The sequence below is a fragment of the Sphaerodactylus townsendi genome, linkage group LG06 (genome assembly GCF_021028975.2).
Source record: "Sphaerodactylus townsendi isolate TG3544 linkage group LG06, MPM_Stown_v2.3, whole genome shotgun sequence".
Lineage (NCBI taxonomy): Eukaryota > Metazoa > Chordata > Lepidosauria > Squamata > Sphaerodactylidae > Sphaerodactylus > Sphaerodactylus townsendi.
In genome coordinates this window covers 72723550-72744670 of record NC_059430.1, presented here as the reverse complement: position 1 = coordinate 72744670, position 21121 = coordinate 72723550, and the positions used below count along the sequence as shown (strand labels likewise).

Sequence of the window (21121 nt, the reverse complement as noted above, 5' to 3'; positions counted from 1 at the left end):
AAGAACCGATGTCTCTATGAAATCCAAGTGCTTTCTAGTGTATCTGTGCTTCATATGTCTTAGGATAGAGATGATAGATAGTAAAATATCTCTAGTTCTGTCCAAATTGTATTTCTAGCCTTGGGATTTTACCTATGGAAGAGGGAGTGATCAAGAACAGGTCTTAGACTCATCTGTTGTCTTCCAGCTTATCCCATTCCACCCTCACTGCTGGAGAAAAATTAAGGTGTCACATAGAAGGTCCTGAGTTCAGATAAATGTAGGGTCTCCTAGGTCATGTGTTCACATCTCCTCATGGTATGGGAAAGGGGAGGTTCATGCCAAGGAAGTACATAAGATGTAGTTCAGTCTTGTTGAGCCTATGGATACTTTTGGCATGTTGAACTCGACTAGTGGGTGCCATTACAAAGTGGGTGTCAGGGGGAGTGCACCACTTACAAAAAAGTTGGGAGGTTCCAACTGAAGTAACCTATTATGAAGGAGGCAGGTGTTTCTGAATAGTCACTTCCTGCAGACACAAAAGTGATGCCTCCTAGGCTCTTCTGAAGCATCTCCTACATCAAGGATGCACTGCAAAGCCAGGATTGACTTTTTGCTTTGGGGAAGAAAGACATGGTGCTAGAAAACACTTTGCTGGGCACCCTGATGCCCATAGGCACCATGCTGGGATTCATTGGTATAGAAACCAAAAATTTGGCCCTGATCTCTTTCTGGGTACAGAGAGATGTCAAAGTATTGTTATTTTGATGAACCAAAAACCTTCAGCCAGAAACAACATCTGAGTTCAGACAGAATTCAAAGTTGCTACTTTCCCCAACCTGCTTGGAGCATACCTTTACTCCAGGCTAAGAACTAGCAATAGCACAATGTGTCCAATATAGCTTCTGGCGGTTGACAAGTCAACGTAATTAGATCAGTTGCATGTCATCTGAAACCAAACTTTCGTTGGATTTTATTTACATATATTTTGCCAAGTAATTAAAGACAAGCATGCTTTGTACAGTTATTCATGCACTTGTGAACAGATGTATTACAGTACTACTATGAACACTTGGCTTTTAGAAAGTAGCTTTCTAATGAGTTTCTCCAGATCAGCAAGAGAGCATGCACATTATTCCCTCTGTTTTTGTTAGCAGTTCTAGGAGACACAGCTTCTGATCTTGTAAGAGCTGGCCTAACAGTATTTCCAGGGTTTGATATGACTAAATAAAGTAATGTTGGAGTAGGATCGAGGTGTGACAGGAAGCTTGGACAGGCGAATTAGGAGGGTCAGGAAATAACGAAGTGGGCAAGCAAGATCCAGAGCAGAGTCCAAGGTGAATTCACCAATCTGGGACCAGGACGAAGAGAGCCAGTCTATCTCATTCAGGGTCTCAAGGTGAGGCGGTGAAAAGGCAGCTGATGTGAGGTTCACTCAGATGTAGGGCAAAACTATTACTACTCAATGACATGAGCATGAGAAAATAACTGTCTACAAACTTCACAGAAGCTCTTTCCTGTTTCCTTTAGCAGAGATTGCTTGGGAAATATATTTCAGTAACCATTTTCAATATTTCAGTTCAATGAAACATAGTAGGCTTGAAGAAAGGAACTGGTGATTGACCATTAAATAGTTTCATATTTATTATTTATTTTTATTGAGCTTAAAACATATACTCATCCATTCAGCACCAGCTTACAAGACAAATGGGGAAAATGCAGCTAATCCATTTAGAAATCCTCTTATTTCAAACACAGTGAAATTAGATAAAAAGGTAAACTCCAGTAAATCAGTGGCAGGATTATTTATACTTCACCCTCTGCCAAAAAGTTTTTAAAATGAAAGAAACACAAAATCTTTTTGCTTTGGACCTGAATTATTTTAAACCCTTCTACACAACCATCCCAATATAAAGTACTTTCTTGTCTGTTCTTATTACACTGTGTCCCAATTTGAAGTTTTCTTACATTTCAGTAGATCTGGATGTGCAAAGCAGAAATAAGAATTTTTTCCTACTAGAAAAGGGGATCTAAATGAATTTTTAATCCACTGTTAATTTAGATTCCTTTCCTGAAATTATGGTGTATTTGCATCAGATTTTGAGCACAGCTCACCATTACACACTTGAGGCAATAACCACAACAATGTTTCATTGTGACATCCAAAGCCTTTCACAATCTGCTATTGTCAGCTTTTTATTCAAACAGATGCCAGCCTCGTAAATTTTGGGGCTAAGGAAGAAAGAGTTTCTTAGATATTTCTTTTTCCTGATACTATCCTTCCAAACTTTTCTCCTTCATTTCTCTTTTCATGAACAAAACAGAAAAACTGCATAAACTGAGAAGTAAAAGAAAAATGTTTATGCAATTCCAAATCAAAGCCATAATTCCAGTCAAATTTTCTTTTGTAAAGTGAAAGTATTTCTCCTGGGAATGTCACCAAATGCTTCCTGGCCATTTCTATGCCACTAAACACCAGCCTACAGAATATATATATATGCGTGGCCGGGTCCCACTAGTGTGTGTGTGTGTGTGTGTGTGTGTGTACACACACACACACACACACACTAGCGGGACCGGGCCACGCATGGCTGTGGCAGTTGTCCTTCTCATCACAGTCTGTAACCCACACAGGTCCAATGATCCGCAGCATAGCCTTTTGGGGTGGTCAAATGGAATCCCTCTTTCCCTTTTCAATTCACATTATTATATGGTGGTGTCTTGTTTTTTTAGTGTAAGGTAACTCTTTCCATTCCACAACGGAACTGTCCAGAGTCGCCGAATTCACACAGCTGTACGCACATGAGGCTGGTTGACACGCACAGTCCTGGCTTGGGTAAGGCAGAACTGGGGCAAGGAGGCTATCCCAGTCAGGCAGCAGAGGCAGGGTGGTGAGGCACTCAGAACGAGGCCAGCTCCCTAGGTTCTTAAAGGGCCATGTGCAAAAGAAGCGGAGCCAGTAGTGTTGGTTCGCCCCCACCCCGTGGATTGTCCTAGAAGAAAAAGGCAAACTCCAGCTTGCTTTTAGTAAAAGAGAGCTGTGGCGAATATGGGTGAGGAAGTGGGTAAGTGGTGGTTGGATGTGAGGGAGGGCAGAGTGAGGTGTGTGAGGATGAGCTGGATGTGTATTGTGTGGTAGCAGTGGGTGAGGCACAGAGAGTGAAAGTTACCTGCGTGTGAGGGGGGACCCCACCTGACGTCTCACACGGCAAAGTGTGTATGTGTTTCACTTCCACTCGTATTACCTAACAGTGTTACCTATTTACTATTTGCAATGCTCATCTCTGGCCATCTGCGCGAACATTGTAAAGGCATACCAACCCCTCAGGCCACAGACATGCTGCATGAACATTCTAAGGGTGACAGTTTAAACACAGCCAGCTTCATGGCCTGGTGCGCCAGGAAAAAGACGTTTTATCTGGCTCAGGCATGGACTTTTGGCGATTTGAAGGTCTGATTACCTGCCCGCAACAGGGAGAAACGTATGTGAAAATTTGGGGGGCGATCCGTCCAGCCGTTTCGGCATTAGGGCATCAGTAACAAAAACACTGTTGCTGTGGGTTATTGTGGTGAAATGGGAAAGGAACAGACGCTGACCCTTCCCTCTCCCTCCGCTAGGGTTGGTGGGTCATATCCAGTTGCTGCCCACGCCTCCCCTCCCTTGTATGCCACCCCTCACTCTCTTCCCTCCCTCACTTCTCTTCCCTTTCATGCCACCCCTCACTCTCCCTTGTGTGTATGTATGTATATGTGTTTCACTTCCACTCGAGTTATTGCCTATGTACTGTTTTCACTGCTCATATCTGGCCATCTGAGCGAACATTCTAAGCTGCATGAACATTCTAAGGGTGACAGTTACACAGAGGCAGCTGCATGTCCTTCACCATGGAGCGCCAGGAAAAAGGCGTTTTACGTGGGCCAGGTGTGAAATTTCAGGTATGTGAACATCTAAAAACCCTCTCAACTGGGTGACTATAGTGGCTGGGAATTTTCAGAGGAATTGGCCCAGCAGTTACTGAGTTATACTACCACTAACAAAAACACTGTTAGCTTTATATATATATTTGAGAGTGGGTGTGTGTCAGGAGGCCATCAAAATAGCTGTCAATTTCTTGCCCTGTGTTTACTATGAAACAAGACAGAAACTGTATCATTAGGCAAGAGCAAATGGGAGAGTATACACAAATAACAAGGAAAAAAAATTCCTTGGAGGAGGTATCCAACTGACTATCAGCTTTCCTCTGCATTGGAGGAAGGAGACGTAATGCCATTGGTGAATGACAGACCACTCAGGAGACACCAGCTTGTAATGACTTTCCTTTCGCTAGCAACCAAAGCCAAATTTGAACTGCTGACCTAGAGATGAAATGCTCCGTATCCAGTTACCAATCCCCTGGGCCATCTGGTCCCGCAGATTACAGTGTACGTGAAATATATTCACCATACAATATCTTCTTACAACTTGGAAATTAGTAGGATTTGAGCATCTAGTGGAATTCAAAATCCTCCTGTGGCTCTGTAGTAATTACAAGGACTGGAGTCCTTTTATTTATTTATTTCTTCCTTTGATCAGCTTGCTGTCTTACTGTGAAATACAAAAATAATTTAAAAACACCCTGAAAATTGAACCGAGGAGGAGATACATTTGACATTATGTCAAAATGAAAATAGTATTTATAATATGAAGTGTATCATAAGTGAGATCCATTGCAGAGGTGGGGGTGACTTTGGCAGCAGGACACGAGTTATTGGCAGGGTTTCTGCTGTTTCCCATCTTCAAGGAAGTAAGGAATATTGGATGTGGAAGATATCAAAAGAAATAACTTGTATTGCCACCTGCTGGCTTTCTAATTGGACCATACTTATTGATCTGAGAACTACTGTTGCTGAGACGTCCTAGATGTTCACTAGGTATTGCTTCCTGACTGCAAAATGTCTTTAAAGTCCCATAACCACTTTGATGACATTGTGGCCCCAGAATGTTTATTCTCAGCCATTCCAGAAGCTTTTCTGCAGTGCCCTCTTTTCAAACCATTTACACTAGACTACATACCAACAGGTTAAAGATATTTGGGTGCTGTGTGGTTTCCGGGCTGTTTGGCCGTGTTCTAGCAGCATTCTCTCCTGACGTTTCGCCTCCATCTGTGGCTGGCATCTTCAGAGGATCATCTGAAAATACCAGCCACAGATCCTCTCCTGACGTTTCGCCTGCATCTGTGGCTGGCATCTCCAGAAGATCCTCTGAAGATGCCAGCCACAGATGCAGGCGAAACGTCAGGAGAGAATGCTGCTAGAACACGGCCATACAGCCCGGAAACCACACAGCACCCAAGTGATTCCGGCCGTGAAAGCCTTCGACAATAGATTAAAGATACTTTGCTACTTGCAGGTAGAGAAGGGCTCCTGAGTACTGTTGTATACATTGCTGATAGAAAGCTATAGAGTTTTCATTTTAACCATCACTTTTGAAGCATGAATCCCTTCGGGGGTAGGGCGGTCTATTAAATTTAATTAATAATAACAACAACAACTTCCTAGGCCAGGGGTAGGGAACCTGCGGCTCTCCAGATGTTCAGGAACTACAATTCCCATCAGCCCCTACCAGCACGGCCAATTGGCCATGCTGACAGAGGCTGATGGGGATCTGGAGTTCCCCAGGCTATCTGGAAGAAACTCCCCGTCTATCTAGGAAACCTCTGAGTGAGGAGCTGAGATCGACTGTAATGAAGGCCAACAACCAGCTAAAGATCTGGCAGCTGTGAAATCATCTACTACTACTACAACAACAACAACAACAACAACAACAACAATAATAATAATAATAATAATAATAATAATAATAATAACAATGCAAACGAACGTACAAGATTGCCACCATTGAAGATTGTTCCAAGGAAGGATCTGCTCAATTCACTGAAAGATGCAAACAAGGTCATTGCTGGAATCCAAACAATGTCACTGCATGAAACAAACCAGCTTATGTACAGCACTGCAGTGAGTGATTACTAAAGAGCTAGGGAGTAAAGATTCATCACCCAGAAAGAATGCCTTTAAAATAGGTACTCCAAAGTGGAAAATCAGACTGGGGAAGAGAAAAATCGTAGCCAAACTGGCTTCGATCGGATGCCAGCAAACTGAGAAAAGTATGAAGGAGAAGAAGCTGAAAAAATGACCAATAAAAAATCAAGGACGAAGACCTAGTTAAGAGGTACCACCTGGGACAAGAGGAAAACTCAATGAGGCAATAGAGGGTGGTCAAACAACAGCTGGTGGCAGTTTCAAAGAAGATTGCAAGATTCGAAGCAAGGGTTGCTCAATTCAAAGAGCAGAATCAACTTTTCTACTCCAACCAGAAACTGATTCTACCAGAATGTAAGAATGGAGATGTGAAAGCGAAACACAGGAGAGCCAGACAGAGGGAACAAACGATTGAGTTCTGGAGAGAAACATTTGGGGCAGCTCCAATGAAAACTACAACCGAAATGCAAGTTGGGCCAAAAGAGCATGTGGAGGCTGAACTGAGCAGCAACAAGCATGGACAACTTGAGTAATAACAACTAAAATGGTTGGAAAACGAAAGCAAAAAGGTGTGAAGAACTGGACTGCCCCCCAGGCAGGATGATGAACTAAGTATGGATTCTCTGGCTGGAAGAAAACTCGGACCAATCCTTGCATGAAAGAATTGCCCAACAGTTGAATCAAGTGCTGCAAACAGGGCCCAAATTGAAGAATGGATGACAACTTAGGGGAAAACTTTTTTCTGCAGTAATGAGAAAGAGCACATCAAGAGAAAGGAGCAATCTCTAGCAATTACAAGGTGACCAATCACTTGCCTACCAACTTAACCTTTAAGCTTTTTTTTACTGGCATATTAGGCTGATGCAATACAAGACCACCTGGAAGGAAAGAAATTAAGCTGCCCCTAGAACAAAAGGAAACAAACCAGAAGAAACAGTAGGGGAACAAAAGATCAACTGCTCATAGATAAAAAATGATCCTTGAGAATTGCAAAAGAAGGAGAAAACCAACTTGCATGTAGCTTGGATTGATTACAGGAAAGCATTCGATTCACTGCCACCACAGTTGGATACTTCATTTGCTCTGGAGATAGTTGGAGTCGAGTGAGGAACATCAAGAAATTGGTCAAGAATGCAATGCACACTTGGAAAACAGAATTAATAGTCAATTCTGGAGCAGGGAATAGGAAGTCCAACATCCGAAGCGGGAATATTCCAAAGGAGACTCCCTGTCCCCACTACTCTTCATCATTGCTATGATTCCGCTTCTCTATAATTCTAGAAGAAAACAGGTCAAGGATATCAGACAGCAAAGAAACTCACCAAAAAATTTCACACCTTCTATACATGGATGACCCTAAAGCTCTATGGAAAATCAAAAGCAGGAGATTGAGTCACTACTGAACACAGTTGAGAGTCTTTGAAGCACTGACATTGCAATGGATTTTTGGACTTGACAAATTGTGCAACTTTGGAACTCAGTAAAGGTGAAACTTGCAACATGCGAGAAGGTGTGAATATGCCAAATGCCATAGGAAATAAAGAGCTTTACCAGTGAGAATAGAAAGCTACAACATACTTGGGGATACTGCAAGCTGAGAGAACATCAAGCAATGCAGAAGTCAAAGGCGCAATTAGGAAGGAATATCTTAGAAGGGGTCAGAGAAAAATTTTGAAATCAAGAAGTTTAAAATGGAGGAAATACAATAAAGGCAATTAATAATGTGGGCTGTGCCTGTGAGTACAGCTACACCCTGCTGGCATAATAATTAACTTGGACACTGAAAGTTTCGAGACTGGACATCCTGGACAGAGAAAAAAAACAAAGGAAAGGAAATTATGACCATCAATCGAGCACTGCATCCAATAAGGGGAAGTGATGTAGACAGACTCTACCACCTGGCAAGGTCGGAGGAGGAAGAGGACTGCTCCAGGTCAAGGGCAATCAGTAGAGGGAAGAGAAAAGAGGCCTGAAAGGAATACATCCAAGAAAAAAGTCAAGAGCCAGCATTGAAAGAAGTCCACAAGGCTGAGATGCTGAAAGCCAAAGAATCAAAAGAAGAGTATAAGAGGCCCAACAGTTTAAAACACGAAAGGAGCAGTGGCTAAACAAGAAGCCACTCCATGGAGCAAGTACTTTAAGAAAATTGAAGGGAAGGTTGACAGCAAGCAAACATGGGAGTGGCTCAGAAGGGGGGAACTCTAAAGAGAAAGGAAACTGAAGAGCCTGATTTTTGCTGCTCCAGGAGCAAGCAAACTGACAGTGACAAATGCAATAAAGGAACACGATCAATCGAAAAGAGTCCTACAATCGACCCAAAGTGCAGGTCTCTGCAAAGGGTGTGATGAAACCGTGGGAGCTACCATCATCTGCTGCTGTAAGAAAATAAGCCCAAACTGACTATCCTTTCGAGCGTCACAATAGGCTAGCTAAAGCAATGGTGCACTGGAACCTTTGGTAAAAAGAGTACGGCCTGCCCTGTAGCAGAGACCTGGTAATGCAGGCACAAGCTTCAGAGAGAAGTCCACAGAAAATGAAGAAGCAAAAAATACTCTGGGACTTTAGAATACAGACAGACAGACACCTGGCACACAACACCCCAGACATAACAGTGATAGAGAAGAAACATGTTTGGATCATCGATGTTGCTGTGCCAGTTGACAGCAGGAGTAAGAGAGGGGGGACAAAAAGAGCTGGGAAAAGAAGATCACAAAATACAAAGGGACCTTACAAATTGAAGTTGAACGATTGTGGCAAAAAAAGAACAACAGCGAAATCCCACTAGTAGTCGGTGCTCTAGGAGGAATCCCAAGAAATCTTGAAAAACATCTGGAAAGCCTAAACTTGGACAGAACATCAGTCCACATGCTGCAGAAAGCAGCACTTCTAGGAACTGCACATATTCTACGCAAATACCTCTAATATCCTAGGTCCTTGGGAAGGACTCGATATTCAGAGATGAATTCCAGACACTTGTGCTGTGTTGTTATGTGTATAATAATAATGAAGTAGTAGTAGCAGCAGTAGCAGCAGCAGCAGTAGTAGTAGTAGTTTGGGAGGTTTCTCTCCAACATTTTTGGTGATGTGCTGATATTTAAGTATGTGTTTGAACTACAAATAACATCACATGCACTGAGTTGAGCACTGAAATGGAATATGAGAGCCCAAGGAGCCTCATGACTGAGACGAACTTTTGTGATCTTTTTTATTATTATTAGTTTATTATTATTTATTAAATTTAGTATACCACCCCATCCCCCAAGAGCTCTAGGTGGTTTACAACAAAAACAATCAATAAAATCAATACATACCTGCTTCCCCGAAAATAAGACAGTGTCTTATATTAATTTTTGCTCCCAAAGATGCGCTATGTCTTATTTTCAGGGGATGTCTTATTTTTCCGCTCCACAGCTTCATGCTCTAGTTGATGGGCATGCTTCCAAACAAAAACTTTGCTATGTCTTACTTTTGGGGGATGCTTTATATTTAGCACTTCAGCAAAACCTCTACTACATCTTATTTTCAGGGGATGTCTTATTTTCGGGGAAACAGGGTAGCTAAATAAATACATTAAAATCTAATCCAGATAAAACCTTACTTATAGGGTAAGGGTTGAACTGAAAACTATAAAATCTATATGAAAATTAATATATTTATTATCTTGTGTACAAAAGGAAATTAGCTAAAAACACAAGGCCTTCATTTCAGGCTACACCTTTAAAAGTAAGTGGAAATTGTTGTACATATCCCAAACACTGTTGGTGATACAATTATGTCAGTGTCCAACAAAGGGTCATATGCATTTTGGCTTCTACAGCCTTCCTCAGTGGTCAGATACAGAAACATTATTATAAAAATAACACATCCAGAAATGAACCTTATAGTATTACTGTCTGTAAATGAAAAACCTTGTATCTTGTGTGGTTTAATGTTTTCTTATAACAAAAATAATGGATTTAGATTGGGATCTAAATCATAGATTTAGATTCCAATCCAAAGGGGGGGAGGTGGAATCTGCTCATGCGAGCCACACTGGTTAATCTGCCCTCTCCAGGGCACTTACCCCAATGAAGGGGCGAAACCACCACTATGTGGCTTACACTGCCCTCCCTGGTGGTGGAATGCAGTTCAGGATGCTGCAACAGTGACCCTGCACCTCCCCTGCCACTGCCGGCATAGCGGAGGAGGGCTGGGGGTGTGGGGGAGGAACCAGCATCAATCGGCTCCCTCCTGGTCATCCGGCACATTATGCCAGCAGCTGCAAAATGTGACTTATGCAACCCTTTTGGAAGATGTAAGCCTATTGCATGTTATGGGGGCTTCTGCGTGACGGGGAAGCTGTTATGCTTTTGAACTCTTCCCACGCTGCCAGGATCCCCTTTGGGAATGGCAGCGCAGCACAGCTACAGAGCTCTGGCCAGCCCCTAAACTCGAGGATGGGACTGCCCATCTGGTATATCATTATCTGTGTTTCTGGATGTATATAACATCGACAAATGATAAAACGTAATGGCCTTTCCAACATTACATTTGAGTTTTCAGAAGTTGCCACACCTGGAATCTATACTCTTTAAATGACTCCTATGAGTGAATAAAGCTGTTCAGCATGTACTATTTTCACTCAGTTAATTTGAACCTTAGCCATTACTTTGCAATTCTCTTACTCTTTCTGATGATAACGGATGTGTGGAGATATACCTTATAATTGCCAAGATAGACTAGTGTAGCAGTATTTTGTGTAGATCATTCATTCTTCCTGAAGTCTATGAGCTCATTCAAAGCTAAACTATTGCTGAATGCTGGTTGCATATGATTTTTCTTTAATCCTTGACAATTAATTAAAACAGTTACAGAAATATTAGATTCATTTCCTTTTAATAGAGATTATGAATTTGGCTTTCTTACCTTGCTTTAGAAAAAATGAGGGTATTGATTATCTCATATGCATCTCTTTGATTATGTCACACTTAGAAACCTAAATAATGATTACATTTTTAAGGTAGAAAAGATTTAGAATAGGGTAAGACTGATATATTTCTGTAAAAGTGCATTACTGTGGTAAGCAAATTAGATTTCTCTGGATGGAAGTCTCAGAAGAAGATTAGGTGTTTTTTGTGCCTGTATGTGACTTAGGCTTATATGAAAATCCCTATAAGCAGTTTTAATACAACAACTTCAAACCTGGTTTGCTTTAAAATATTACTCACTATAATATGATTAAGAATTCTGATAAATGTAGCACTTGCTTTTACAATAGCTATAGAATTAAATGTATATGCTGACATTTTCTAACATCTTGCCTAACAAAGGGAACAAAAGGGGAGGATATGGAGTTGGTATGACTCAAGCACTGGTAGCTGTGCCCCCACATGGAGTAGCAATGACACCAGCACTCCACCTCAGGAGTTCCTGCTGGCACTGATGGGGTTGTTCCCAGGAAAGGTGTCAACTTTAGTTGTCTTCCTCAGTGGCCCAGTAGGCTGCCTAGGGTTGATAGACATCTACCATTAAATGCTTTAAAAAACATTTGGTTAGAACTGTGCAGTTCAGATTCTCTCATTGATTGCAGGAGAAAAAAGTCCAAAGCCCATTACACTAGTAAATGCTTCCCTTAGGAATAGTGGAAATCAGTCACCACATGGAGGCTATTTTGGGCAGCATGTATGTAACATGTATTCCAGTCTTGTGGGAACTGATGCTTCAGACTTTATAGTCCTGAATGCTTATTGATTACTGGGCAGGTTTACACATGAAACAACCCTCACAGATACCTCAGGAGGGCAAGAATCATGCCTACAGGTAAGGCTGTCTCATGTCATGTTCACAAATTACTACCTCACCTTCTGCATCTAAGATAACACAAAAACAAGTTAAAACAGATTAAAAAGAAAGCATTGATAAAACAACAAGATTAGAAAAAACTGAGAAAAGCATCTATGCTTTGCAAAAAAAAAATTGGAGTGGACCAGTGACTTGATCAGTAAGCGATAAAAGCTGTCAGTGCAGCAGTCCATGTACAACAGAATTCAGATGAATAGGTCAGGAAATGCAACCACTGAAGACCCTTCAGAACAAGAGTCTCAGCCATCTTCCAAAGAACCAGTTGTGCAGGCAAAAAATTATTTGGGCCAAGGAATTATTTAATTTTGGAGCTGCCACTAAAAGCTCCTTGGTCTGCATGCATACTCACCAAGTCTTACTGGTCTGTTCTGCACAGCCTAAATAGAACATCCTGGGAACACTAAAAATGGCGTCCTTGGAAGGATTGTAATATAGGTAATTTACACTCCTTGCACTATATCAACATTATTTCTAGCACTGGCAAAATTGTATGATGGAATTTAGAGAAAAGAAAAGTGAAATTGTACAAGATACAAACAAATATAAAGTGTACTATAAAGCACTTACCAGTGGTTATAAAAGCTCATAAATGAATAGTTTACTTACTGTGTAAGGTAATCACTACATCACTAGCTTTTAAATCATGATTTTACTTTAATGGGTAAAGTGAACATAATGTTAATGTAGAACCAAAGCCAGAATTAAGTCAATAATTTTTGATGACATAAACTCAGCAAAGAAAGCCTTTATGACACAGGAATCCTTTTCTTGTTTTGTTGATATTGGACCATTTTTCTACCATTAGACTATTAGACTATTTTTCTACCATTTCTGTCCTCATCAAGTTCAGCTTTCCCACTGAAGGCATGCCATAATGTACTCACATGCAGGCTCATATGGTGACAGATGGTCCTTCAAGTACTGTGTTCCTAAGCTGTGTAGGAAAATTTGAGCAACCAGTGCAGCTGACATGGTACTGAAATAATGGGATAACTGTGGTGTTTGCATACTGTTCAGAAATCACTGCATGTACAGTAAGTTACAATAATCCAGTGTAGACATTGCCAAGGTGTATGTGACTTTGGCCAGATCAGATTTAAATAGTGCTCTTGGTGGTTCTGTGCAAATTGATATGGCCTTAAGTACATCAACCATGAGGAGGTACCATGAGCTTATCAGAGACCCCTTCCACACATGCAAAATGCACTTTCAATCCGCTTTCACAATTGTTTGAAGGTGAATTTTGCTATTCCGCACAGTAAAATTCAGCTTCAAAGTGGATTGAAAGTGCATTATTTGACATGTGCAGAAGGGGCCAGAGACCTCAGTCATTCCCAAGGCAATTGAATAGAGGCCTGATGTTCATTTGAAGCAATTGAAGCAGTAAAACACAACTCCATTATAACTTTGAAAAATGTCATTATAATATTTACTGAAGCACAATATTTGTCCCCAGCAATATTAAAAAGAGCTTTTAATACTTCCTTTCATTTTTCTTAATTTCAGCTATTTAACTATTCTGAATTTTTCCATGAGGAAAATCACATTTGTGTTTAATGTTCAATGTTATGTTGAAATCTGTAAAGTGCCTTTTCCAGTCTCATTGGGGTTCCATTAATCAGAGTACTCTCAGTACAATTTATTTTTATATTCTAAAATGCCAGTGACATTTAACTGAAACAAAATCCCCTATAGTAATGTGTACTGTTCTTCGTTTCTTTGTAGTTGGAATTGGAAAAATCCCAGTTGCAGGCACTTGAAATGGAACATAAGAAACTATGTGCAAGACTTGAGGAGGAGCGTGGCAAGAATAAACATGTAGTCTTGATGCTGATGAAAGAATGTAAGCAGTTATCCAGCAAGATAGTAGAGGAGGCCCAGAAACTGGAAGATGTCATGGCAAAATTTGAGGAGGAAAGAAAGAAAGCTAGTGAATTGGAGGAGTCTCTTGCATCTGAGAAGCAACGGAGCACGCAAATGGAAGCCCAGATGGAAAAACAGCTTTCAGAGTTTGACACGGAAAGGGAGCAACTGCATGCCAGACTTAGCCGAGAGGAGGCGCACACCAATAATCTCAAAGAAGAGAGGGAACGAATGAAAAAAATGATCGAGCAGTTGAAAAAGGAAAACAATAGTAAGCTACATCTTTCCCTCCCACGTAGGAGTAAAGATAGAAATTTTGTGTCTGTCTCTGTTGGGACAGAGGGGCCAACTTTGAGAACACTTGCCTGCCAGACAGATGCAGTATTATTAGATGGTGGTAGTGAAAATGTTAGGAAGTTGCCTTTGACTGTACCTGTAAAGCCTTCACTCTCTGGCCACACAAAGATGAATTCTGGATTTGTGAAACCAGTCATGGACAGGCATTCTTCCTGTAGTGACCTGCTTCTGTCCCCTTCGACTTCTGTTCCGACTCCCAGTCAAAGCAGGATTGAAGAGAACGGACCAAGTACATCATCAGACTTAACAAATATACCTTCCCCTTTTCCAAATAATGTTGCATCCTCTCCAGCACCTCAGAACTATCTACAGGCTTCATCTGTGCACTCTTTGCATTCTCCATCAGCCACAGCTTGCGGACATCAAGGTCTGAATCCACGTGTCCAAGCAGCTAGGTTTAGATTTCAAGCCAACACTAATGATCCAGACCAAAATGGAAACACTGCCCAAAGCCCTCCAACAAGAGATGTATCACCCACGAGTCGAGACAACCTAGTTGCCAAGCAGCTAGCTCGGAATACTGTCACCCAAGTCCTTTCAAGATTTACAAGTCCTCAGGGTACTGCTACTGGACGGCCAGGAATGTCCCATTCAGTAGATGCTGGAACTTATCCTCCCCCAGTTGGTAGAATGAGCTTAAAGACTCCCAATGTGTCAAGAATTGACAGAGGAAATCCTCCACCCATTCCTCCTAAAAAGCCAGGCCTTTCACAAACTCCTTCACCACCACACCCACAGCTTAAAGTGATTATGGATAGTGGTCGATCCCCTAATGTAGGTGCCAAAACAGAGAGCAAAACCCTAGTTTCACCTTCTTCCAGTACACCTCAAGGAATCAGGGTAATAAATGAGGAAGTTGTGTCTAAGTCCTCACCTCAGCTGCCACCCAAACCAACAATAGATATATCTGTGGCATCTGCAGGCTGTGCCATACCAGCCATGGCCACGTCTCAGGTGGGTGCCTGGCCTTCCCAATCCCCTGGACTGAACCAACCTGCATGTTCAGAAAGTTCCTTTGTCATTCCCACCACCATTGCCTGTAGCTCCTCCATAAACCTTGTTAGTGCTTCATCCTATAGACCATGTGATTCTGACAGCCTACTGGTAACAGCATCAGGTAAAGGGATTGTTGATATACTTCTAAATTCTTTCCCTCTAAGAATGATCCTTTTTTAAACTTTGGATATCTGCCATATGTTTTCATTTTCTTCTTCCCTAAATCTGTTTTGGTTTTTGCTTTTGTTTTGTTTTTCCCAAGTTGAAATTTTTGTTGCATTATTTAAGTTTCAGGGGTATGGGAAATCCATTTCTCTTCATAAGAACATAAGAGCTCTGTTGGATTCAAACAGGGACCCATCTAGATCAGCATCCTATTTCATTCAACAGTCAAATCATTTACCCTGAGGGCCGACAACTTGGACAAAGAAGCCAAGCCTTTCTCCAGTGTTATCTTCTAGAACTGGTATTCAGAGGTTTACTGCCTCTGGATGTGTAGATTCTCTTTAGCTATCATTGCTAGAAGTTACTGATAGGCCTATCATTCATGAATTTGCCTAACCCCTTTCAGATTAATTTATATTTGTGGCCTGTATTGCATCATAGTGTGAATTTTCAGGTCACCATATTTTTGTTTCTTCAAGGAAGAATTTGTATTAGTCTGGAGTTTACTTCTAAGGTTAGAATGAAAGTGCCATGCATGAGAGGCTGCTTCTGCAAATTTTTATAGGATTGATGCTGTTAGATTTGCTTGAGCGCTTCAGTAAACTTTTAAGAATTGCCTCTGCCTAGGTGTCCTTGAGGGCTGTTTAGCTCATAATCCATGAAGCTTTTGAGAACGTTCTAGGAGTGGTTCTATAAGGATTATCTTGGAACATCAATGCTGTTTTTGAAAAGTTTACTCCTGTTTTCACTTTTATATGACTAGAACTTCAGTTGGTCTTATTTAATGAGGAAGCCTTCCCTATCCACTGACCGCTATCTAATGTGTGTTTTGGCATTAGGAACTGATAGATCTGAATAGTTAGTATCGTATATATATCATCAATGTATCTAATTTAAGTACATTAATGCAGAGCTAGAGCCATGGATAGACCAGACAGTTCTTTTACAAACCTGAGAAAAGCTTCGGCTTTCCACAGAAATCTGATTTTTTTTTTAAAAAACCAATCATTAAAGGGTTAACAGCAGTGGTGGGATCCAAAAATTTTAATAACCGGTTCTGATGGTGGTGGGATTCAAACAGTGGCGCCGCCGCACACACGCACCTCCAGTCCCTATTGGGCAGGGAGGTTGCTTTAGTAACCCCTTCTTGGCACTCAGAAAAAATGAGTAACCACTTCTAGAGAAGTGGTGAAAACTGGTTGGATCCCATCTCTGGTTAACAGCCTCCAAAATGATAGAAGTACCATCTGCAGCTTTAAGAAATGAATGTCCTCAGTAGCCATTGTTAGACATCCACAACTGTGTTATCAGCCTTCCGGCCTTGATTTCTCACATTAAAAAAGGTAGTGGGAGCAGGTAGGGACCTTTTCTGGGCTGTTCTGACCTTTGAGGAAAGACTCCTATGGGCCAGACCCAGCAGCAATCACCAAGTGACTTCCTACACCATAATATGAATGAAGCACCCAGGCTTTGCTTTGCTATTGTTCAACAGCAGCCACATTGCATTAGCCAGTGTAGTATAGTGGCTTGAGTTTCAGATTAGGATCAGGGAGAATCATATTGAAATTCCCACTCAGCTGTGGAAGCTTATTAGTTGACTTTGGGCAAGTCTAACACATCTCACAGGGTTTTATGAAGATCAAATGGAGGAAAGAAGAATGATGTAAGCTTGTTGGATCCCCATTGTGGAGGAATACAGATATAAATCAAGTAAATAAATAATAAATATAGCTAGGGGGGATCCCAGGGAAGTTGCAGGTGGGTGGAAAGGAAAGAAATGGATGTGACGGGCTGCCAAGAGGATGGAAAAAGGAAATAGTGTGGGGAGAGGGAAAATGAAGTCCCCTTCTCAAGTCCTTATAGGTTCTCCACTGTGCAACTGGGTCTGGCCTGGCCTGGCCAGCACCACATAACTGGGTCCACCTCAGCCAGCACTGTGCAACTGGGCCCAGTCTAGGTACTGTGCAACTTCACCATAATTTTCCTAAAGAGAGAGGCTGCCAAGGAGGAGGCTGAAGGAGGGGAGGCTGAAGACAGGGGGCCAGTAAAGGTAGATTGGCTTTTGGGTGGGAAAGAAGAGAAGGAAGCAGGAAAAGAGTACCGTCTATGAAGGCTTTCAGAAAGGGAATAACTGGGGGAGGAGGAAATAAGATATTCCCTGAAAGTACTTGCCCTTTTCTTGTATTTACCTAGTACTAAACACTTTCTGCTTCTTTTGCATATATATTCTGATACTTAGTTTAGGATACAAAATTGAATAAGACATTCAAGAATATAAACAAACACTATATCTGTGTATGAACCACTAAGAGCTTTTACTTATTTATTTAGTATATTTTTTAAAATCCTGTCTTTCCTCCAAGGAGCTCTGAGGGCAGCATACATCATTTTGCCCTATTTTGGGTAGTTCTGGAGAGAGAGAGAGAGGGAGAGAGAGAATGAATGAATGAATGAATGAATGAATGAATGAATGAATGAATGAATGACCCAAAGACATCCAGCAATCTTCATGGCAGACTAAGGATATGAACTTGAATCTCCCAAGTCTAGACTGACACTCTAATCACTGTACTCTAAAAGCCCTGACAATAAACAGCGTGGGTTTGTGAAGCACAGGGTGTCAGGGAAGACATAGGAGTTCTGTCCACAAATATCAAGGGTCAGGCATGGTTAAAGACCTGGCCTTCAGCTGGTCTTAATTTCTAAAATCAGCCAAGCACCCTGCCAGCCATGCAATATATTTGGACAATAGAGGCACAGAAAGAGATATTTAGTGGATGTCATACTGCTCTATATCCTCCCACTGGAACCTCACTGAAGCACTGACATCTTGAAAGGGAAAAAATAGTATAACTTTTGTGTTTTGCTTTAATTTGGAACTGGGAGTTAGGTTTGTGTAGTTTTTAGCATCTGTTAAGTTGTTTTTGCTCAAAATTTAATTTAATTTTAAAAGAATGTCTTGCATTTTTGCATATAATTTTATTATTATTCTAAAGCTATACATTCCACCATTTGGAGTTGATAGGATGTCAGGGCTGGAACAGAGCTCCTAAGTGACTATACTGAGCTACTGATCACAAACTGAAAAAGGATAATTCCTGGTACAAGCTGCCTTTCAGGAGGGAGATGTGTTTAATGCATGTGTGCTGTAGGTTGCTTCCAATCAGACGTTTAGTTCAGCACTCCTCCCCACAAACTACTGTAGATTTGTTGTCCTGTTTTTAAGCTTTCGCATGATAATCGTGGTGCAGCTGCACATTTTCTGGGTTTCCCCCACTTCTCAGAATATATTCTCAAACCTGCTTTCGTATCCAAAGCCAGGCTTGGTGACAATATACACAAACAAAAGAGGGAAACAAACTTAACCCTACAAAGCTAGAATTAAGTGCCTAGAAGGTAAAAAAAAAAAAGTTTAAAGGGCCACTAAATATATAACCACTGAACGTCAAAACCACATACACATTAAAATCATCTGCATAAATCAAAGGCCCTCAACAAGCTTTAATAATCCATATATACAATTTCTAAAAAGAAATGTACTGAAGAGTTGCTTAGATTGTCATCCAGGTCTTCCACCCCAAGTTATTTCCTTTTAAAAAGGGTATTACAATGTGCCAATAATGCCCAATTCTTAAAGAGATTTTTTTTTAATTACTTATTTCCAACTGGGGCAAAATTAATCTTATATCCAGCATGCAACTGTATATCTGTCAAAAATCTAAATTTATTCTCAAATCAATTTTGGTTACTATGTGGACAAGAAGGCACATATTTTTTGGATCTGCACTTTCACATCCCACACCATTGCGTGCATCTGTTTCTCCTCAGACCTATCATTTGCCCCTTCTCAGCAACCAGAAGTTATATTGCCATATCATCATAACAATATAGCCATATATCTACTGCTACATTTTTTAAAAAATGTGGTGTAAATTATTCCGGCAATTGTGAGAGAACCTGTCAGATGTGAGGGAAAATGAAGAGAAAGCACAGAGAAAGTCCTTGTGTGGAGTGTTGCCACAGTGAATACATTTACATTTGCAGCAGCAATGAGAATGCAATGGGGGATTGCTCCCCTCTGGAAGCAGACATATTGTTTAGCAAAGCTGAAGTAACTTAAATTTTATACTGGTATTATCTCTTGGGGATAGGGTTGCCAGCTCTGGACTGGTTAATACATGAAGATTTGGAGTGGAACTTGGAGGGTGTGTGTTGGGGAAGCAAGAGATTTCAGTGGGGCATAATGCCATAGAGTCCGATTTCCAAAGTGGCCATTTTTTACAGGTGAACTGATCTTTGTCATCTGGAGATTGGCTATAAGTCAGGAGATCTCCAGCCACACCTAGGAGTTGGCAATACTACTTTAGGAGACATGAATCAAAGATGTGAAGTTCCACTTTGGCCCTTTTACATACCGGTATACTTTATACTGGTTAGTATCAGCTTTCTTTCATCCTGGATGTTTAGATACACATGGAAGAAAATGTTACTGCTCCAAATTCTTCCAATTAGATCAGTTATTAAAATTAAAAGCCAACTAAACTTCACAGAGAAAAGTCATTTCAACTTGAAAGGCAAGTCTTGACAGATCAATACCAAACCGTGATTAAAACTCAATGTGTGGTTCTGACATTTCACTAAATGCCAAACGTCAGTCAGTTTTCTTCATTAGTTAATCATGTTGCAAGAACTATTCTGGATTAGCTGGAAAGACTTTGACAATTGTGATCATTGTAGACTTTTAAATTTTTTTGTAACTTTTGACATTCTCCTTCATTAGTGGATGCGACATGGATCGCCCTTTAATGAAACTGTACTGTTTGACTAGCATCATGCTACTTTAATATTGATGTATTCTTATTTTACAAAACATTAATTTTTATAATGAAATTGGAAAGAGATAGGCCCTTTCTGCACATGTAGAACAATGCACTTTCGATCCACTTTCAGTGCACTTTGCAGCTGGATTTTACTGTGCAAAATAGCAAAATCCACTTGCAAACAATTGTGAAAGTGGATTGAAAGCACATTATTCTGCATGTGTGGAAGGGCCATAGTCCTGACATAGATGGCTCAGGCTAGCCTGATCTTTCGGAAGCTAAGCAGAGTTGGTCCTGGTTAATATTTGGATGATAAACCACCAAGAAATACCAGTGTGCATATGCATAGGAAGGCAATGGTAAACCGCCTCTATTAATCTCTTACCTTGAAAACTCTCTGAATTGGCTGCAGCTTGACAGCACCTTACAGCCACACAAGTGATGAAAATTTTTGAGGGGTCTCCTGTTGTAGATCCTTTGGACTCAATTTAGCAATACTTATGTTTTTAAATATCCTCCCTTTTGGAGTGCTGTGTGGTTTCTGGGCTGTATGGCCGTGTTCTAGCAGCATTCTCTCCTAGGAGAGAATGCTGCTAGAACACGGCCATATTGCCCGGAAACCACACAGCACTCCAGTGATTCCGGCCGTGAAAGCCTTCGACAATACATCCTCCATTTTATTGTCCTCATTCTACAATGCAAGTGCTTTTGCTTAGGTAATTGAAGTGCAATAAATGTCTAGTAGTTCTCTAGACAGACTACATTACAGTAATGTAGCTTGTTTCCAGGCATGGCATGCTTTGGTCAGAGGTTCACATTGGCTGCTTCTGAAAGCCATGTCACCCAAGAAATGAAGGATCAGGCAGAGAGACCCCCCTTCATTTGTGCCTGCAACCACTGGGAAACTGTGGCCCTTTCTGCACAAATCCCCTAAAACGTTTCTATGTGCTGGCTCACCAAAAGATCTCAGGAGTTTTCTGAATTAATCCACCACTTCTTCCTGGACCTTTTTTGTAGTGGAATGCTCTGCGTGGTCCTAGTGCCTAGCTGGTTCTTCCCCCTCCCAATTCTTTAAAAGTATT

The 21121-nt window shown here is 41.1% G+C and overlaps 1 protein-coding gene across 3 annotated transcripts in view; it reads left to right on the top strand.

Annotated features, from left to right (window-relative positions):
• CTTNBP2 (cortactin binding protein 2) overlaps positions 1 to 21121 on the top strand; it is a 112905-nt gene that overhangs the window by 39168 nt on the left and 52616 nt on the right. For 2 of the 3 annotated variants that reach the window (XM_048499375.1, XM_048499376.1), the window contains exon 4: positions 13564 to 15175. In XM_048499375.1, the coding sequence (XP_048355332.1) occupies positions 13564 to 15175 (1612 nt within the window). Of the gene's footprint in view, positions 1 to 13563; positions 15176 to 21121 lie in introns of those variants that run through there. The other variant, XM_048499377.1, reaches the window with a different exon arrangement.